This window comes from Seriola aureovittata, chromosome 14 (assembly GCF_021018895.1).
Source record: "Seriola aureovittata isolate HTS-2021-v1 ecotype China chromosome 14, ASM2101889v1, whole genome shotgun sequence".
In the NCBI taxonomy this organism is placed as follows: Eukaryota; Metazoa; Chordata; class Actinopteri; order Carangiformes; family Carangidae; genus Seriola; species Seriola aureovittata.
In genome coordinates this window covers 13,863,684-13,883,860 of record NC_079377.1, presented here as the reverse complement: position 1 = coordinate 13,883,860, position 20,177 = coordinate 13,863,684, and the positions used below count along the sequence as shown (strand labels likewise).

The 20,177-nt window shown below is 42.5% G+C and overlaps 1 protein-coding gene across 2 annotated transcripts; it reads right to left on the bottom strand.

Moving 5' to 3' along the window:
• Window positions 1-1,106: 1,106 nt before the first annotated feature.
• On the bottom strand, window positions 1,107-19,694 carry efemp1 (EGF containing fibulin extracellular matrix protein 1). Of its 2 annotated transcripts, none has more exons than XM_056395946.1 (11): window positions 19,175-19,694; window positions 18,477-18,580; window positions 18,236-18,281; window positions 17,763-18,044; window positions 6,987-7,109; window positions 6,723-6,842; window positions 5,636-5,755; window positions 5,296-5,415; window positions 4,289-4,415; window positions 4,003-4,195; window positions 1,107-3,093 (listed from the first exon to the last, which is right to left on the bottom strand). In XM_056395946.1, exons 2-11 carry the CDS (start codon window positions 18,555-18,557, stop codon window positions 2,932-2,934), a joined length of 1,374 nt encoding a protein of 457 aa, XP_056251921.1. In that variant the 5' UTR covers window positions 18,558-18,580; window positions 19,175-19,694; the 3' UTR covers window positions 1,107-2,931. The 2 variants fall into 2 exon arrangements, with proteins under 2 accessions (XP_056251921.1, XP_056251922.1); XM_056395947.1 differs by having other exon boundaries at window positions 19,185-19,694.
• Between the last annotated feature and the right edge of the window lie 483 nt (window positions 19,695-20,177).

Below are 20,177 nucleotides of genomic sequence, written 5' to 3'. Positions count from 1 at the left end.
CTGTATTTCTTCCCCAACTAGAAAAAAGAATCTGCCCTCTAGATATTATACAGTAGTAAAAAGTATGTATACTGATGATGAGCTAACCTCAACCAGCCTATCATCTTCACTGACTGTTGTTACAAAACATTACTTGATACTGATACACCCAGTTTGACAGTCAGTTGGGATAGATGACTTTTTAGTGGAACAGTACACAAAAATCTGACCTCAAACAAGTTTAGATTATATTATTGCATCACTGGGATACTGTAGCAAGGAGATGACAGAGGGTAACAAACATCCAACTTACTGAACTTTCGCGATTTCTTTTTCTTTTCTGTGATCTTCAGCCAGTAACTTGGGCTTTGATCTATTTAATAAATCTAACAGTGATTAATGGTATGTCTAGCTATATGCAGGGAGATAAAGTTAATTATGTTCAGCGTTACCCTGAGTGGAATATTAATCAAGAACAAGAACCTGGAAATGTTGCTCTTTTTAAGAAGTTCAGCACATGGTTGCGTCACAGAAAAAGTGGGTGAGCAATGTTTTCTCCTGGGGGTTGAATCATGCATGGACAGCAAAAACACGGCTCCAATGAGCGGGGAGCTGAAGATGGGGTTAGGGGAACAATGACACATCATGTATCATCTTACACGTCCCAGCGCTGCTCTGACTAAAGCTCTAGACAGCAGAATGATTGAGTAACAACTTACCATAAAACCACTCCCAACCAATTTCAGATCTAAATATGTTGTGTGTATGTGTGTATGTATGTGTGTACAGGCTTCACATTTGTCCCTCAGCACACATTGACTGAACATACTATATTACTATATCCCCTCTGGATCCCTTTAAATAAGATAGATATGATGGCTAGAGCATCATGTTCACTGAATTTATCATTGTTACATTCAGATGAAATCATCCTCACGTTTTCCCAAAAGCATGAGAAGAGCAGTGGAGCGTTTCACACAGCCACTGCATTTTCCATTACACTGTATGTGAAGTCAGATCTTGTTCACTTTGGTACAGGCACAGTGCAGAACAGCATTTCTTATGATCAGTTTTCACACATTTCCACAGTTTCTCTGCTCTTGTGGCTGTAAGAAACAATCACCTAGCCCCATTTATCCATCATATTTTATTCAACATATTCAATATAACTTCTGCTCTTCAGAGTACAATCAATATAAGATACATATGACAAAATATATTTTAAATAGAAGAGAAAAACATTAAGGCATTTCAATGATTAACAGTCTTGACAGCATGACTGATTAGTGTTACATTTTTTGAGTTTATACCTCTAAGGCACTATGGCATGATCACTGCTGAAACCACATGAAAGACTTTTAGGCAAGGATGGATAACTTTCTACACTTACAGAGTGGTGACAACATGTTGGTTTTCAATGTGGTTTTCAGTGCAGTGTGTCTACAGTGTACAGTGTTTCAGCAATAAGCCAAAGCAGACACATGGAGTCATGAAAGGCAAAGCAGGTAGTGAAAGATTTCTCATTCTGCCAAAAGTGTGGTGGCATTGTATTAACACTTTAATAATCCCCTGTTTCACACATGAACCAGCTACTTGGCAAAGCACTGTAATTATCTTTATCACGCAAGCCAGCCTGGTTCCAGTGTGACTTCTTGACTGGGACCAACATTAGAAAGCCCAGATGTTCCTCTGGAGAATCACTGTGGCACCAATGAGCGGTCAGTTGGCCGAGGCGTGTTATGAAAGCCGTCATTTCCTGTGCGTGTTTGTCGAGTTCAAAAATCTCTGTTATTGCCTCTGTGACCATGGGCTGTTAGGATGGCATCAAAGAAACGCATAAACAGCTCAACCACATCCACTGAACCCGGGGCAGAGAACAAGCTCTTTCTCACTCTTTCCCTTTCTCTCCCTCTGTGTTTCACACTTTCAATCGCTTGCATACAAAAACAAAGCCAGGCAGAAGCGCGCGCACGCACACACACACACACACACACACACACACACACACACACACAGATTTGTTACCTACGTATGTACACAACTTAACTCCTGTGAGTACAGTCTACGAGCATGAAGCCTGTTGTCATACAAAGTTTAGCACTCTCTCAACTCACAGGCAAATTCCCTCCCTTTAGACTTCTGAACTGTTCTGCACTTCTCTGGAAATTATTACTCATGAGTAAAATTATACAGAAACTTGCACGAATAGCGTGGCGCAGCAGTACTAACCCCTAAAACAAGTATCAACAAAAGCTGTGATTTACAAATTACTTTTTAAATATCAAAAGATGCTCATACTGGATATTTGTCATGTACATTAATATAGAAAATATGATTTTTCCTCTCTTTCTTACAACAGAGTGCTTCACTGATGCACAAACTGGTTATTGCAAGCGGTTCTTATTTGGACAAAGTGATAAATGTAAGTACAGTCGCATCAAAGATTGATCACAGTAAAGATGTGTGTCCACTAGGCCTCTTTTCCTATGTGCCACTGCTCTGTTCCCAATTGTTTTTAGTGTGGAAATAGCAAACAACCACTGCAGGTGAAAATGCTGCATACAGCATCTTTCTTATGTCCACCTCAGGCACTTAAAGTCCAAAATGTTTCAACTTAAAGATGAAAAGTGTTTTAGTTTTTAAGTGCAGTTGCTGAAACACAGTGCCTGATACTTTAGGACACTTGAGCCTTTTATCACAATGATTCCCAGCACCTTGAGAGAAAAAGATGCCCAGTGGTCACGTGGTTACAGCATGGACTGTTTTGTCTTGAGCAAGCCTATTGGAACTGCTGTGCGGCTGTATGAGTCTGGGACAGCCTATGTTATATGTTATATGTTGTATGCATGTATTGTATGAAAATGTACAGTATTTTATGCTGATAAAGGTATCTGCTGTGCTACACTGCTATGTTTGCTGAACCAGTATGTGGGCTGCTGGGAATTGCGGTGCTCAGAAAGCGTAGGGCCCGACTATGATGGTGAGCCGCAGCAGTGAGCTGGAGCGGTAGTTCATGGTCAGATGGTGAGTGATCATCTCCAGGTCCACAATGTACTCCTTAGGGCCTGACAGAGGCTTGGTTAGCACTAGCATGGCACTAACATTGCTGGAACGCTGCAAAAAAAAAAAAGAAAAAGAAAAAAAAAGAAAACCTTGATCAGTTCATGTGTGAGCACGTGAATACAGATTTAACATGTATCTTTTTTGACACAATTTTAACATTGACATACATAGTTTACATTATCAGATTTGTTTCTGTTGTTTTTAGCCATGCTAGCGGCACAACTCTATGGATGGCAATGTCAGTGTGTTGGGCAGCCGGTCCATCACTTTGGTCCAGACTAAAATATGTCTACAACTATCGGACGGATTGTCATGACATTTTTTTGTACATTCAGACATTTATGGTCCCCAGAAGATGAATCCTACTGAGTTTGGTCGCACTTTTTTTGCTTTTAGTTACTTAGATTGCCATTTAAATTGGTACACACATTCATGTTGCCTTCAGGATGAACTGTAGTAACTAACTAGTGCCATCAACAGGTCAAACCTTTAATTTGTTTGGTTTGTGAGCAACTGACATTCCCATCAACCTCAGCTGTACATGTGCATGCTAACAAGCTAAACTAAGATGCTGAACACTTTATACTTGCTAAATAACAACATGTTAGCATTGTAATGGTGAGTTTGTTAGCATTTTGACATTAGCCTTTGGCTCACTGCCTATGTGCTGGCATGGCTATTGACTCTGAGTCTTGTTTGCTCAGAGTGCCAGATAATATCTAGGAAATGGGGAGAACACAGTATAACTGTAACTACTGTGTTACAGGTGCCACATGTTATATATACTGTATATCAGGTAGGGTAATTGTATGAGGTGAAGTCAGGGCGATAACAGTGTCAAAATGTGAGTAATTAAATGGATTTAGCTTGATACTACAAATTTTGAGAGCATCATGACACCAGCAGTTTAGCATTTAATTAACTGATTCATGCCAGACAAAAATTCCCACTGACTCTTACCCGCAGGAAAAATTCTCCTCCCTCATTCCCAGCTTTGATCCTGAAGGTGTTGTGTGTGTTGGCGTAGATGTTGGTTGCCTGAATCTGGAAGATGTCCGCTGGCACAGTCCGGTCTGCCTGGATGCTCATGTATTTGTAGACAATTGATGGTGGGAGACCCTGGCACTCAGCCTGAGAGCGGCAGATACAGCGACTGCACACAACACACAACAATTATCACAATCTCAGTCAAATGAATTGATGATAGTGAAACAAAAAAAAAAAAAACTGGATGATGTTTACTGACTTTTCAGAGGTTTTGGCATAAGGCGCCTCGCAGGGGTTTCTGGGATAGCAGCGGAAGCCTCCATAATAGTTCCAACACATTTCATCATCTTGGCAGTTATGGGTCCCCGTCTCACATTCATTTATGTCTGGTGATTGGCAGAGTGACAAAGAGAGAGAGAGAGAGAGAGAGAGAGAGATAGAAAAGTATTGAATAGTCAAAAATAGCTGGATGACAATGCTAGTGTCCTCCACTTCCAAAACACACACAAACTCTACACGCTTCATGAAACTGAGCTGTGAAAACACAGTGAAAGTTCAGAACATGTACAATTTGGGAATGGTATTTTAGGGTTGTAGCTGCACTTCCAGCAGCTTGGAAGATGCAAGGAAACACAAGAGGGAAGCCCCTGATGCAACCCCACACAGGCCGAACTGCAGCTCTTTCCCTGCAGCACCATGAAAATAGCCCCATCAAACATGCCCCAAACCACAGGGCTATTTCTGGCACAGCAACCCGGATTCATCACCAAAAGGTCCCCCTGACACAACAGGCCGGATTCATAGCTACCCCTATTAAGCCTGCACCTGACCGAGGGGGAGAGGAAAAAATAACAGCTCACCCTCTGGGAGAACGCCGGAGCTTCAAATAAAACCACTTCAAGAAACCAACATCATGCATATAAATTCACAGAGGTGGCTTAGCAGGGCAACACAGCGTTGCTGTGTTTGTGTTGCCTAACCTCTGCATTCTTTCCATGACAGTACTGGTTGAGAGCGGGTTTCATTCCTGCTTGAGAGGTAGAATAGTGGACGATAGCAGGAATGATCAAGTTTCCTTTAACAATTATCTTCAAAGAGTTCAGGGAGAGCAGGAAGGGAGGGAGAGAAGAGGACTCGCTTGGGAATTTTGTTGTGTGTGAAAACAGAGAGGAGGGTAAGATAGATAAATAAATAAACTTAGAAGACATTAAAAAAGTAAAGATTGATAGAAGGAAAAGGGGGAGGAATAAAAGAGGACTGCAGTACCTTGACACAACCTGTTTCCCTGGAGCTGATATCCCTCTGGACACTCACAGGAGTAACTTCCTGGGCTGTTAATACACTGGAACTGACACATGTAGCTGGAGAAACTGCATTCATCAATATCTGTACAGAAAATATGCATGCAAACCCACCCACACACACACACATGCACGCACACGCACACACACACACACACACACACACACACACACATAGAGAATGAGTATAGGGCAGTGCACGTTGAAAATGGAAATGTGATAGGCGTAAATATGCATCTTTATGTACATATTTATGTGTGTGTGTGTGTGTGTGTGTGTGTGTGTGTGTGTGTGTGTGTGTTCACCTTGGCAGGAGACCATGTCTTGTGCCAGCTCGTAGCCCTGGTCACACTGGCAGAGGAAGGAGCCAATCAGGTTATAGCAGTGGTGCTGACAGGGACTCTGCACATCACACTCATTCACATCTGGAACAAAAGCAGTTGTTTTACATATACGGATATAATGAGGATCATGACTGGCTTTATTTATTTCCCTTAGGGAAGCTGTACCACACTACAGGTCAATAGGAAGCAGAAGGACACACACACACACACAATATGCGCACATTCAGCACAAACCACATACACATGTTTCAGCATAGCTGGGAACCAGTCATGGGTTTTGATAGATTTCTAAATATGTTTCAGAGATAAAGCAGCTCTCTATCGCAGCACAACCTTTTCAATAACTTCCTTTGACTTCAGCGGGAGATTTGCTGTGTGGGTTCAGGTTGCATGGTCAATCGCATGATAGCTCTGCGCCTCCAGGCATTCAAAGCAACAGCTTGTGCACCATTTGTTTTGTTAAAGCCATTCCTGACCTCAAAATATCTGCATCCTGAGAAAACTGGGGGATGAGAGAAACACACTGAGTGTTAACACCAGACTTTGCTAAGCTAAACCTGAGCCACGTATTAACACCTCTCTCCTTTTCATCTACCTGATTATAACTGTATTTAATAAGTCACTTTTATTTCATGCATTTTTATGAACTGCACTTGTTAATGCTCTTTTGTTTACTTATAATGTTTCATCATGTGCTGTACACATTTAATTCTCTGTTGGCCTGATGTGTGGTTTTGCTCTACTTGTATTTCCAGTAAAGTATTCTGTAAACACAGTTTTTAGAGAGTGAAATATAAATAAAGGTAATTATCATTATTATACACACTTGCATTTTGCATTGAGCATGCATGTTGCAACAGGTATGCAAAAATATTTAAAAAGTCAGCCTGGCAACTGGGTAGATTTGGTGGATATCTGCTCCAACACGAAATGTCTGATAGCCTGCCTCCGAATAACAAAGCACTAAAGCAAAAATGTTTTTATAATTCGATGCTGAACACACAAACACACACTCACACATGAGTACACATGGCTTTCGGCGACTTACCAACACAGCTGTGGTTGTTGCTGGCCAACTTGTGACCTGCGTTGCACTCGCAGTAGTACGAGCCCTGGGTGTTCACACATCTGTGCATGCAGTAGTGGGTCAGGGCACACTCGTCCCTGTCTGCCGGAAAACACAAACACATATGTACGTACAGGTTGAGTCATGGAGATATGGGCAGCAAGACACATCGCAAACGGCAAATTCTTTAAAGCAGCTCATTTTCAGAAAGAGTGTGTTTTGCATCTGCGAATGATAATGACTCACCTACACAGTGGTCTCCGCTCCTCTGGTAGCCCGGAGGACACTGGCAGGTGTAGGAGCCTCTGGTGTTGTAGCATGTCTGTTCAGGGCCGCAAGTGTGTCTACCCATCGCACATTCATCTATGTCTGCAATAAACACAAAAATGCTCAGATGAAGCTACGCGAACTAAATGCCTGCTGTATGAAGGAACGTATGGCAGACAAAGCAAAGCAACATGTCCGGACTGTATGCACTCTGTGATCTGTGATGTGTGAACTGTTTACCACCGACAGAAAAATCTGTGATCACTGAGACCATCACATCACACACGTGGGCATACGCGCACATGTTCACACAGAGAGCAGGCGATTAAATAAAGAAGGCTTTTATTCAGCAGCTCCGGGTGAAGGGAAAAACACAGATCATATCTTCTACTAACAGGACAGGCTTTTTGAAGGGGGAAGTTTGTGTTAGTGTGTGTGTGTGTGTGTGTGTGTGTGTGTGTGCGCGTGTGTGTGTGTGTGTGTGCGTGTGTGCGTGCGTGTGTGTGTGTACAAAAAAGAGGGAGAAAGAGCTCAACTGATAAGTCATGTGCTTTCGACCATAACACCTCTCTCTCTCTCAACAGACATCCATCAGGCCACAAAGCACACAGATCCAAACGCATTCACTTTTCCATCTCTCACCCATCATTAGTAAGTTATATTACACGATAAGGAGTAGTTTGATGTTAGTATAAGAAGCTTAAAAACACAAAGCTCCTGCCAGAAAGATGCTACGTTTCCCAAATCAGTTCAAACCATTTTTACTGCAGTGTAAAACGTCTATACTGTAAACCTGCAGAGTTATCACTGACGGTGATTTTATGATAAACATGAATTCATAAAACATGATTAACTACTCAGATTTTAAAGTTAGGACCAGAATGTTTGAGATAAATTGTTCCATACATACAATCAGCAGTGTAAGAGTTTCTGGCAATGTTTAAATAACTGGTTAAACCTAAAAAAAAAAAAAATGTTCCCCTTTTTTCCCCAGTTTGGGCTTAAATACATGACACATCAGTGGAAAGATTCTCCTACAAACAGGTTCTCCATTTTGGTTTATTTGGAACCACAGCCTTTTAAAAACGGCATTTCTTACTATAACCCCTTCACTTCATTTTTTTTTTCTGAACTTCTATGCCCCCCCCCACACACACACACACTCCCAACACACACACACACACACACACACACACACACACACACACACACACACTACAAAACCGCCCATACTGTATACTCTCATCTCTGTGGGCCCACCAGCAGTCCTCGTGGGTGGTCTGACACAACCCATCATATGCAGACAGCCAGTGGGCATCAGTTTAACAGCATGACAGGCAGTCATCCTCAATACCACACGCACAAACACACACACACGCACAAACACACACACACACACACACACACACACACACACACACACACACACACACACACACACTCACACACACACACTCACACACACACACACACACACACACAGAGGAAAGGAGGGGTTACTACTACTGCATTGTGATTTGACACGTGTGCAGCCTAACAATAATCAGAAGAACCTGACTGGAAAGAGACTGGAAAACATAAAGCTGCAGTCTGTCCTCTGCTGACTGTGCTGACTTGACACACATGCTGGTATTATCCCTACTGCAGGATTTAAATTCAATGCACCTGAGATAATAACATAACTATGTAGCCCCTATTAAAACACACCAAGATCAAATGTGTAACAAATATGTAATATGTAATCAAAATATTAAAATGAGTACAAGAAAGCCCAACTTGCTGCTGCAAGATAGCTGCAGATATCTTTAACTGATATTCCCTTGGAAATAATTCATGTGATGATGCCCTATGTGTCAATCCCACAGCTTCCACCATCCAGTGGGACTAGTGCCAGTGAGAAATTGGCTTGATTTGCTGTGGAAAAGCCCATGAAACTAAAGTTGGACAGACGGTGAGTTGTCTTCAAACCTTAAAGAAAGGAAAGGGAAGACGGCCACAGTGTTCTCAACTCTACGGGGGCACAGTGATAAGACGAGCTCAGTACATTAGGGACAAAACCAGGGCTTATCTAAAAGTGCACCTGAGAGACAACAGGTGCGAATTACATAAAGGGAGGAATGCTGAGACAAGGCTTGTTGCTCACTGACCCTCTTTGTAAAGGACAAAGATAAAAGCAGCGTTGTCCCAGAGAATCTATGCTCTGATGTGGCTTGAGAGTTATGTGGGAAAGTGCATCCGCAACCAGCACCAAGTGTCAGTGAGAAACCAAATGCTTGGATTGCATCAGTATCACATTGTGGGGTACTGACCTACTTGCAACAGCCCGAAAGCTTCACAACATTGCCTTTAAAAAAAAAAAGCCTTGGTGCATTAGAGAGTTTCTGACACTGGTGGTGGTGGACCGGCAGCATCCGGATCCGGCCTCTTCAGTGAAGAGATCTACCTAACCTGGATGTGAACAATACATTTCCCCATGTGGCATGTACGAACACGGATAAGCAAGTGCATCTAAAAAGAGATCTGAGTAGGTTTACCAGGTTGCATCTGTCTGGGTGACAGTACAAATCTTGCATGTGAAATCCTGTATTAAAATATCTGAATGGATGTCAACAAATAGTTAGACAGGAGACAGTAACAGTAAGAAGTCGGGGTGAAGCCCCTGTGAATCACAGCCACACCTACTTCCTGGAGGTATTTGGTGATTCATTGAGACTGGAAATGCCCTGCCTTCTGGCAGTGGATTCAGACAACATAAGTCTGAGACTCCTGATAAAAGAAAGTCCTGTCTGATGATGCTGTCACTGTGCCAAGAAACAGACAACAAAACTATGACGCCAGTGAAGCGTTAAGGTTTTTTCGTGACAGAAATCTAAATTTGGCGCTTTTGTGAATGTTTGCATTGTTTACCACCTTAGTTTAGCATGTTAGCATGTTAACATTTGCTAATTAGCACTGCACACAAGCTGATGGGAATGTCATATGTTTGCAGTTATTTGATCATAAATCAAAATAGTGGACACACTCACATTTTTACCTGACAGTGGCAATAAAACGTCTGGAGATCACCACAGTTATAACAGATCTTCCTGATGGAGACAGGAAGGTCACAGTGGACAATCCATTGATTTAAGCTTTTATGTTCTTGGACAGGATTAGTGCCAGCTCAGACAGGCAGCAGAATCTGACAGATTGCAGCTGGCACACTTGACTTTGTTCGGAATAAATTCAGGACAAAAATCAGAGCCAAAGGCAGTCCACACATGGCTTCAAGACTTGGGCTACGGATCAGCTCCTTATAGCGGCATTTGCCCTCTTTTTAGGCCATTGTTGCCAACCGGAATGAAATCAGGTGGACCTTGAATGAGTTTGAATTACCTCTCATGAGTTCGATAACATTTATGCCACAGTTGGGCAGAGTGGTCCTGACTACCTGGGAGACTGCGTGAATCATTACACAAGGTGCAGGGCAGACATCTGCAGCTGGATCATGTTCTAACACTCTCCTACATAAGGTGTAGAAACCACTAACTGTTAAGAGAAAGAAGCAACTGCACACGACTGTAAATTGTTTCTATGCAGTGACGCTTCCCAAGAAGTTTATGTGTACAGAAAAGCCCGAGTCATCCTCACTCCCTTCAAGAGTGCTCGGAGAGCTCTAAATAAAAGCATATGTGCTGAATGCAATCCAAAGGTTCATTCACGGGAATATCTTGTGGTAACTGTTACTTTGTCGCTAAACCTTTAAGAGGCTGCCAATGCAAAGTTACACAAAAGTGTGTGCCTGTGTACAAATGTGCGTGTGTGTGCGTGTGCATGTTGGGAGGGCATCACACACTAGCTGGCTCTTAGTTCACATGCAGTACAGTTCATACAGTTTACACAGGAAAACAGATTTTTACTGCAACAAACCATCAAACGTGATGATGTGTTGCATGTGAGGAAAGTGACTGTTCTCTAAGGTCAGTTTTTTTTTTTTCCCCCAATATTTATTTAACACAACTTACAAGTTTCCGCTAAGAGCAAGCCTGCTGTAACGTCACAGGGAAAGATAAGGCTGTCCAGCAGAAGAGTGGAAGATGTGGGCGGGAAGAGTGAGGAGAAAGGGTGGGGGCTTTTATTTTTTAAACAAAAAAAAAAAGGGCTCTTTAAGATTTGAAGTTAGATTTACAACCGTGTGTGCATATGTGATGTCAGAGTTAAAAACTCCTTGCTTTTCAGGGAGATTAATACTAAATGCCTTGCGGGAGCTGGGGGAGTAACGGGGATGGCGGCAGCTCAAAGAATGTGAGTGTGTGTGTTTGGATGAGTGGGATGTGTGCGTGCATCAGAGGTCCCGTTTGAGGTGCTCGAACAATAAATGGCCTTTTTTTGCAGAGCTCATATCGACCTTTTATTGAATGGTGTGATACACTGTGAACAGATGCGTGTTTGATATGCGTGCATTATGTGTGTTGGTGCGTGCATATGAATGAAAAAAAAACAAAAACATGTTTGTCCAAAACGGGGACGAAAAATTGTTTGGCTTGAATTCAGAACAATGTGTTATTTGCTCCAGATTTATACTGACATGATAGGGCCTGTTGTAATTATCACTTGAGAGCATTTAGTCTTGTTTTCACTGAACCGCTGCAATGGAAAGCAGGAGCTGTTCCAAAGAACAGTTGGAGCCATCCTGCTGTTGGACAGCATCTCTGTTTCCCTCTGATTATTGGATAATTCAATCTTTGGGAAAGCAGGGGGCAAGATGTGCAATGTTAATAGCCCATAAAATTTCACAGCGTCAAATTTATCAGCATGTCATACACCAACCCCTGAGCGTTTGGTTTTTGCTTAACCTCATCACCTTAATATCACCCCTCCTGGCAAACACTGCACTGCATGTTGTTTCATTTGTGTATAATACTGAAATGTGAAATGCAGCTATCATTGGCTTGAACACGACCTCAGGTCAAATGGGAGCGGTAGTGTTTCCCTTTCAATGCAAGTCCAAACACAAAGCAGATAAGAAATCAAAGAATTCAAGACACTCAAACTTTATATTCAGTGTATTTCCATCCGTATTAGGACATGAAATATTTCCATGTGCCGGCTATTCGCACCACTCCCAAGATTCCCCTCTCATCGCTCTCATTGTTCAGGAGGAACAGGAGTTTTAGTCATGTTGACACTTACTAACTGATTTGTGAGTTTGTTCCACACTCTTCTAAAGGTCGGGCAGAGTCTTGACGTTCTTGAAAATCCGTCCAGTGTGCCAGCTACATTCCCGACAGATAATAATCCTTCCTGTTACTCTGAAAAAGTCTACAAAAAAAGAAGTGCGGAGCAACTCTCCTGCTATTCAACGTGAAGAAGATCAATCACTCTGCCCATCCGACCTGTTGATAGTCAGGCTGTAGACATTTACAGCCTTCATAGAAAATTTGTGGCATGGAAGGAATGAAGCCTGTAAACACGGACGCTGAAAATATGCTCAAAATATCACTGCCATAACAAGAATCAGGAGAAAGAGAAAGAGGGTGAGAAACACGAATTCTGCGCTCGCATGTGTGTCACCCAGCTGAGCGCAATAGTGATTTATAGCAGCCCTGTGTCCCTTTCCATCATGAGGTAAACGGAAAGATCAACACGTGTAAGCACATCAGAGGAGGAAGCAGCTGGTCGTTGGACAGGCACCGACCTCTGGGAGAATACTAACAACAACATTAAGCACTTTCACAGAGGAGGCACGACAAAGCTGCTTCCCTCTTGCTTCTCTCTGCCATCACATCGACGATGGCGGAGAGGAGCCAGCCAGCAAACCACAAGCAATAACAGCATACTGTACAGCAAGACTGCAAAGGCCAAAAGAGGGGCAGGAGTGCTAGAAGTCACTCTCGAAATGATTTTAAGATTTCTCATGTAATGTGTTGGTTTTCTCACAAGCTGTTATTGCTAAAGTTGTTTCAATTGTAGTTGTTTTACTCTTGATTTTCTTGGTTACTAAAATCAAAAGATTGAAGACATGTTGCCATAGAGATGCAGATGTCAAAATACATCCAGTAATTAAAGAATTAAAGAATTTGATTCTTGTTTTTTTTTTTTTTTTTATCAGTAACTGAGGAGTTGCGACATCCACAGGGTTCTGGCACAGTTTACAAATGGAAAGTGAGTTTTGAAAGCCAGAAATCTCAGCAATGTTGATTCACTAGTTACTGACTGAAACATGACCAATACAGGATGTCTGAGGCAGAAGCTGATAAATGTAATGGTGTATTGGTCGATGTTACTTTTAAAAAAAAATATACACACAAAACATAACCAAAAGTGTTTGACAAGGAACTACTAAATTTGGTCATTTAAAACATTTTGACCAAGATACTGATATTTTACAGTTAAAAAATAAGCTTGTCAGTGCTCTCTGGTGGACAACATCTGTAACATCTGAACCCGGTTTTAATAAGTTATATATAGTAAGTTTAGAAAGAAATTAAATAGATCAACCTAACAAAACAAGAAGCTGTATAATAACAAAAGTCTACAGCAGGGCTGTAGTTACAGTAGGCACAGTGATGCATTGAACTAAATGCTAATGTCAGCATGCTAACATTCAACTTCTCAAGTTTAGCATATTAGCATGCGGCTGGATCTAACTAAATAAACACTAAATACAAATTATTAATTAACCTGTTGGAAATACCAATAGTTCTGCAGCAAAACAAAAATGTGAGAACATTTTTTGAAAGAAATTCATATGAAATGTTGGAGAATCGCCAACATTGTTCAAATCCCTTCTGAATATCAAAGAATTTCATGGCAATCCATCCAAATACTGTATTTCAACAACAAACTGTTGTTGAAATATCTCAGTCTGGACCAAAGTGGTGAGCTGCCACACTGACCAACGCTGCCTTCCCTGGACGACATGTACACTTCACAGGCTCACAGATGAAACAGTGGTTGTTACAGCTGAGGCTGCAGTGTAACAGGTGCAATGAGCTGGACAGTAAAATCACAAGGCACCAGGACGGTCGCATATAAGACACATCAGTCTGAGAACAGGTGGGAGAAAAGAGCTTAGCTGGTAATAGGAGGTTTCAACGTGCACAAAGGTGTGCCTCAGGTGTCTTGTTTAAGTCGCCCTAAATAAAGTGGGTCAGTTTTCATTAGGCAGAGGCTTTCTGTTTGATCCTACTTCCTCTCCCTCGAGCAACAAAATCACTGCAGAATGTTTTAATTTAACATCCTGTATATTCTGTATCGTGTTCACCTCAGCGTTGAAGTCTTCGGCGCAGATTTCTAAATCCGTGTTGCTTATCTCTGATGGATGTTTAGGAGAAACAAACATGAGCAGGATAACATCTGAAGGAATTTCCTGAAAAAACTGTTGTCGCTTTCTGTGTATCCTTGACTGTGGAACACCAAAGACTGGTCTCTGGGGCTTGTTTCTTCAAATGCAAATGTCAGGATGAGACAACAACAAGTGGAGCTGTAAAGTTTAAACTGTAAAGGTCAAATCATGAAGCCCGCTGGCAGCGTCATGTTGTGCTTTGCAACCGCCGGGCTCTCTCCCTCTCTCTCTCTGTCTCTCTCTCTGTGCTCGTTCTGCTCTCTGCATTCCTGCTCCTCGCAGATCGATCCGATGCTTATCTGTCAAGGTGGTGAGTAATTCCTACCATCACAAAAGATGGGAACAAACGGAAAAAACAACCACCACTGACATTCCAGAGATATTCCTCCCAAGTGCATTGCATCTGCATGGAAAAATGTTATTGCATTCACTCGGCCTTGTTCGGAAAAGTACACAAGTTCTCTGTCACAGAGGGCTTAACGGCCTTAATAGAACATACTTAGGAAAGATTTCCAGCAACTGCAGGTGAAGAGCGTCCAGACGTAGCTGAAATTAGTCAGGCACGTAGGTGGTGCATGACCTCAGGAAACCAGACAGGTAAACAGGAGTGGCATGTCCTTTCATGTCCCATACTGCAGCGCATGAGTGTCTAATTTAGAGATGATAAATAAATAGGCAGAAGCTAAAGTATGTAAACTCAAGACTTGTGAGGAGAAAAACCAAACCCACAGTGTAAAACATGATATTTATCATTCTCTTTGACCAATGTTACATGCCTGAAGCCACTGAGAGCACAGTTAAGTTAGTATTTCATTGCTCTCAAACAGTGTTCAACTGCAAAATGAGAATCATAAAACAACTGCTCCCCACTTTTCATCAGATTTAATGAATGATTCGACTACTTTTGATGAACAACCTTCATTTGAGAGGAAGTGATCTCACCTCTGATGAAAATAAGAGTGAGAGAATACGCGTACACATGAGTACAACAAGCCACTTGTAGGCATCTCCTGGCGCTTTACACAGTAAGTATGTGTGTGTACGTTTGGAGGGTGGGGGTGGGGGTGGGGGGGTCATGGAAATGCAGGGGCATCATTAAGCTGTCACACTTACAGTAAAGGTTCATAGTTTCTCTGTGTGGCCGGGCTCGAGTAAGGAGCCAGCTTCCCCTATGTGTCACTACAACAACACACACTTAGGCTCGGGTTCACACTCGGGGCCAAAGGCTTTATTACCCATTTGCCATAGTTATGCACATGGGAACGAATATTAAAGCTACATTTAAAAGGAAAAATACCAGAGTGATGTGTATTATGTAATTTGTGGTTTGTTTCACTTTTAATCAGCATAAAGAATAGTGCACTTAAGAGAAGCTATTTTGTTTTAGAAACGTTTTTTCAACAACTTAAGTTGTGCTTTGGAAAATTGGCTCCGTTTTTTGCCGAGCATTGAGCTGATCTCTCTACTATTACTGCCACACACTCAGCAGTAAATCACCAAAGTGGCTCAGCAGCAGAACAACCCATGACGTTGGTACAACCTGGCTTGGTCAGTGCTCCGGCACTTCTGCGGTTATTTGGTCAGTGTCAGCCTTTCATCTTCCCCTTTCCCCTACCTGACTCTGCACCCTGGGTTTCCTCCACAGAGTGGTGAGTTAGCAGGAAAAGGAGCCTGATGTAAGCGCTATTTGATACACTGAGGTTTCCCCCCATTGAAAGTTAATGGGAATTCCTCCGCTAGCAAGATACGTAGCTGTACAAAACAGCCACTGTGGAACAAAAAGAAAAAAAGAAAAGCGACGACAATTCTGCGTCCAAGAACAATTGGCACATTGTAGCAAGTTAAAGGTAATGACAGAGAAACCAGAGACTGATGTAAACAAAGATTATATCACTCCACCAACAGAAATATACACCCATGTTACGGCACAGGATGCCCTCCAGTTAAAGCTCCAGTCCTTTCAAAGCAACAACACTGACAGCAACAGCCTATCTTTGTTTAGCCCATGCACTGGAACAGCACACCAGTGAATGACTAAGTATTATACCCACGCCAGCTCGCTTATGTGGTTACTTTAGCTGATATGCTGCCATGTTTTACACTCTAATAAAACCTAATTGGGTTCCAATTCAGAGAAACACATAAAACACATCACACATATCTTCGCCCCAGGTGTAAAATCAAATTTGTTACTTTCACCGGAGCTCTGCGACCGCAAGCCTCACCACATGCCCCCTAACCACTGAACACATGTACTGTATGGTAATGCACTTTCCCTCACATTACATTTATAGAGCTCATTCTAAATCTCCACATCTACCTTCCCTGATCTCTCACACACTAGCTAAAATAAATAAGAGGTTACGAGCGAGTGATGTCTGTCCCTCAGGTGCAGCTATGAACATCTGGCCACCATTGTGTGTGTGTGTGTGTGTGTGTGTGCGTTAGTGAGACAAAGAATGAATCTTTAAACCACTCCCCATTTGAGAGGATCAAAGAGTCTCGCTCAAACACAGGATCACACCCACATAGTGCTGCGCAGCTACCAAAATCACAAGCTTGTCAAGGCCCAGGGAATATTTACTGTAGGTCTAAAGGCTATTTGTGAGCACGGAGCTTGACACAATGTTATAAAATCTTCTTCATTTGCCCCCGAGGCAGAGGACCTGAAAACCCAAAACAAGAACTTTTTTTTTTTTTTTTTTTTTTCCTTATATTTTCAGAAGATGATCTCCGGCCAAAAACATCACGCTGCGAGCTACCAAAGAGTTTAGAAAACATGACATCACAGAGAGAAAAAGCGAGAAGCTTGCAACACATCTGGCAGCTATGCATGGTTTAGCTGTTGATGACTGTCAGACAGATGGATGAACAGTTCACCTCTGGAGTGCTGCTTATTGAGGCTCTAAAGTCATTAGCGAGTAATTATCAAATACCTACGTAGTTCTGCACATTCAGACACATTCCTCCGGGCAGCAGCACCAAGTGCAACAAAAGCACACTACTGATATTAAGGAGTTTAAAAACACTTCTCACTATCAGCACTGAATTGTGCCAGTATACAGTGCACTGCAGAATGAGTGCAGTGGAACTCCAATCTGCAACCACATGTTTGAGGTGTAATCTGTTTCGTGAAGGCCAAAAGTCTAATCTTTAGTATTGTGGAAGATTTTTGAAATATATCTTTTAATGAAGAGAGTGTGGCTGCCATCCATGCACTTGTAGATCATATTTTGTGGTCCCACCTCTGCTCCTGCTGACAGAGTCCGATTTCTCTCCTGAGGAGCTTGTCGGCACCACTTGCTGAGATAAGAGGAACTGTCTGTGTTGGCGTGAAGCAGTAAGAGAAATGAAAGGCTAGTTTTTCAAGGTACTTTGATGGTACTTCGTATCATCTCACAGCTTTAAGCCCGGGCAGCTGATCTCACCTCTGCAGACGTTCTGCTCATCTGCAGTGAATCCGGGTGAACAGCGGACGGTCCAGCTGGGCAGAGGGCCTCTGGGGCCGCCAGAAAACACAGGTGGGGGCTGAGGCTGGCTTGGCAGGACAGGAGGGACGTGAGGCACGGGTTCCGGCAGCGGCACCTGCTCGCCCTCCTTACTAATATAGATGACGGCACTCTTGGGGAGGCAGAGGTATCCACCAAAGTGGTTGATACACTGCATCCCTCCTTTGCAGGCATCAGATAGCAGAGCACACTCGTCAATGTCTGACGCAGGGAGGAAAGAAAGGCATTAGATGTGGCATTTTCTGTGCTCCTGTATCATTTAAACAAATAACATTAAGCTTAGGTGAAAACAGATGAAAATGAATGGCAGAATTATACTCATTAAGCATGAAAAGCTGCACAAAGGGGTAATAATCCATGCTTAACATTTGAGTCAATTTGTCATTTCTCACCTCTACACTGCTCTCTGACTCTGTCATACTCGTAGCCTTCTGTGCACTGAGAAGGACAGATAATGACCATGAAATGATACACATTTTAGTGCCCTCTGTGTTTAACATCATATTATGAGGAAAAACATGAACCCTCAGCAAATGAAAGTATACAGCATCTCAAAATCGACGAACATGTGTTAAACGCACACAGACAAAAAAACAAAACAAAAACACCATCAGGTAGAAATCGCTGACTTACTGTGTAGGAGACGGGCTCCTCAGCCTCCTGAGAGAGGACATGCGTGAAAACCGCACACAGACACACGCAGATCCCCAGCATGTCGGCCAAACGTCGGAGGAACACTGTAACGAGATGCAGAGGAACTAACTGGATAGAGCGTTTTTTTTTTTTAGCTTGACAAGCCTACAAGTTTTAATACCAGTTATTACATCACTGATGGCATTGCTTAACGAGTCCCAACGTCTCCCGCTGCTGGCGTGATGTTTATGTTGGCACCGCCCCAGCTAAATCTGCGACTTCACTCAAGTGTTTTTCTGCTGTTTTTCTCCAAAAGGATTTAGTGCGTATTACGCGTAAAAGATCGTGCGTAAACACGTCCCCGAGTGTCAGTCAGTGTCAGGGAAAATGAACGAGTTAATCAGCCATGCAGAGCTCGTGTTGATTAAAAGTCTGTATTTGCACAACACATGTCTAACCTAACAAGCTGTCCAATCAAATGTAATGTGATTCAGATCCGTTCATCCCAGCCTCGTTTGACACTTGTTACCGGACAATTCCCTGAAACAGTCGAACGATATCAGAGACAAGTGCTACTGCATTTTTTTTTTTTTTCGTCCTCACTTGTTTCAAGCTCTTCTGAATATTGTTTTCACTGTTATCTGATCACAGCGCTGTGTGGAGGAGCTTTGCCATCCTGTGCTGCCCTTGCGACGTACCTGCAATTACCTGCGGATCTCCAGCTCCCCTGGCGCCTGCTGAAGAAGAAAAAGGTCCCCCACCGGTATATGTTCCCTTGCAGATCCGAGTGTGTGTGTGTGTGTGTGTTTGTGCGCGCGAAGCAAGCTGCCCTTTTTTCTTTTTTTTTTTTTTTAAATCCTGCAGACGGTGCAGTGGATGTTAGACGGTTGCCGGAGTGCAAGCAGCACTTGTGATGAACATGCGGTTCGTACTCTATGACATGCTGGGGGCGGTGTACCGGGCAGGTTGAGCTCCGGGTTTGTCTCTCACTGGGGTTCAGTGAGCGACCAGCAGACTACAGTGGCTCCCTCTATAGACTGATGATTGAAAAAAGATATCATCATTAAGAAAAAAAAAATCTTATCAGAATATCATAGAGAATTTAAACTGATTCTACTGCTGCATTTTATTCATGGGAAAAATACTTTCATCAGCCTAAAAAGCCAAAGTAAAAAGTTAACTGTATCTTTACTTTGGTCTCACGTTTTGTGAAACTTTAACCATGAAAATATTGATTTAATAACAAATAATAGATTATTGAGTTATACTCTAATAAAATGTCCTTATTGTAGCACAGTGTAAGGAGTTTGGAGTGATATTGCCCTTATTTTCGTAGGTTTTCACCCTCTTTTAATTCTTTTATTTCTATTTCTATTCATCAATATGCCTCTACAACTTTTGGGGTTGTAACATGTTGACCCCATCAAGCTGTGAGAGACTTCCGGTGCCTGTCTATATAATATATGTACATGTACATTATGTGTGTGCAGCAGGTGGTAAAATCAACTCGTGTTGAAGACCTCCGTCAGCAACCACTACATTAGCTTCTAATACATTTCATGGTGTTTACAAGATGCCTGCGCTTCAGGAACATCTGCTGGAATTGGCATGGCTTCCTGGATTTCCCATGGGTGAAGAGACAGCAAGTGATTGTGTTTGTGTGTGTGTACTCATGTACATGTGCCAACAGCTTGCTGATAT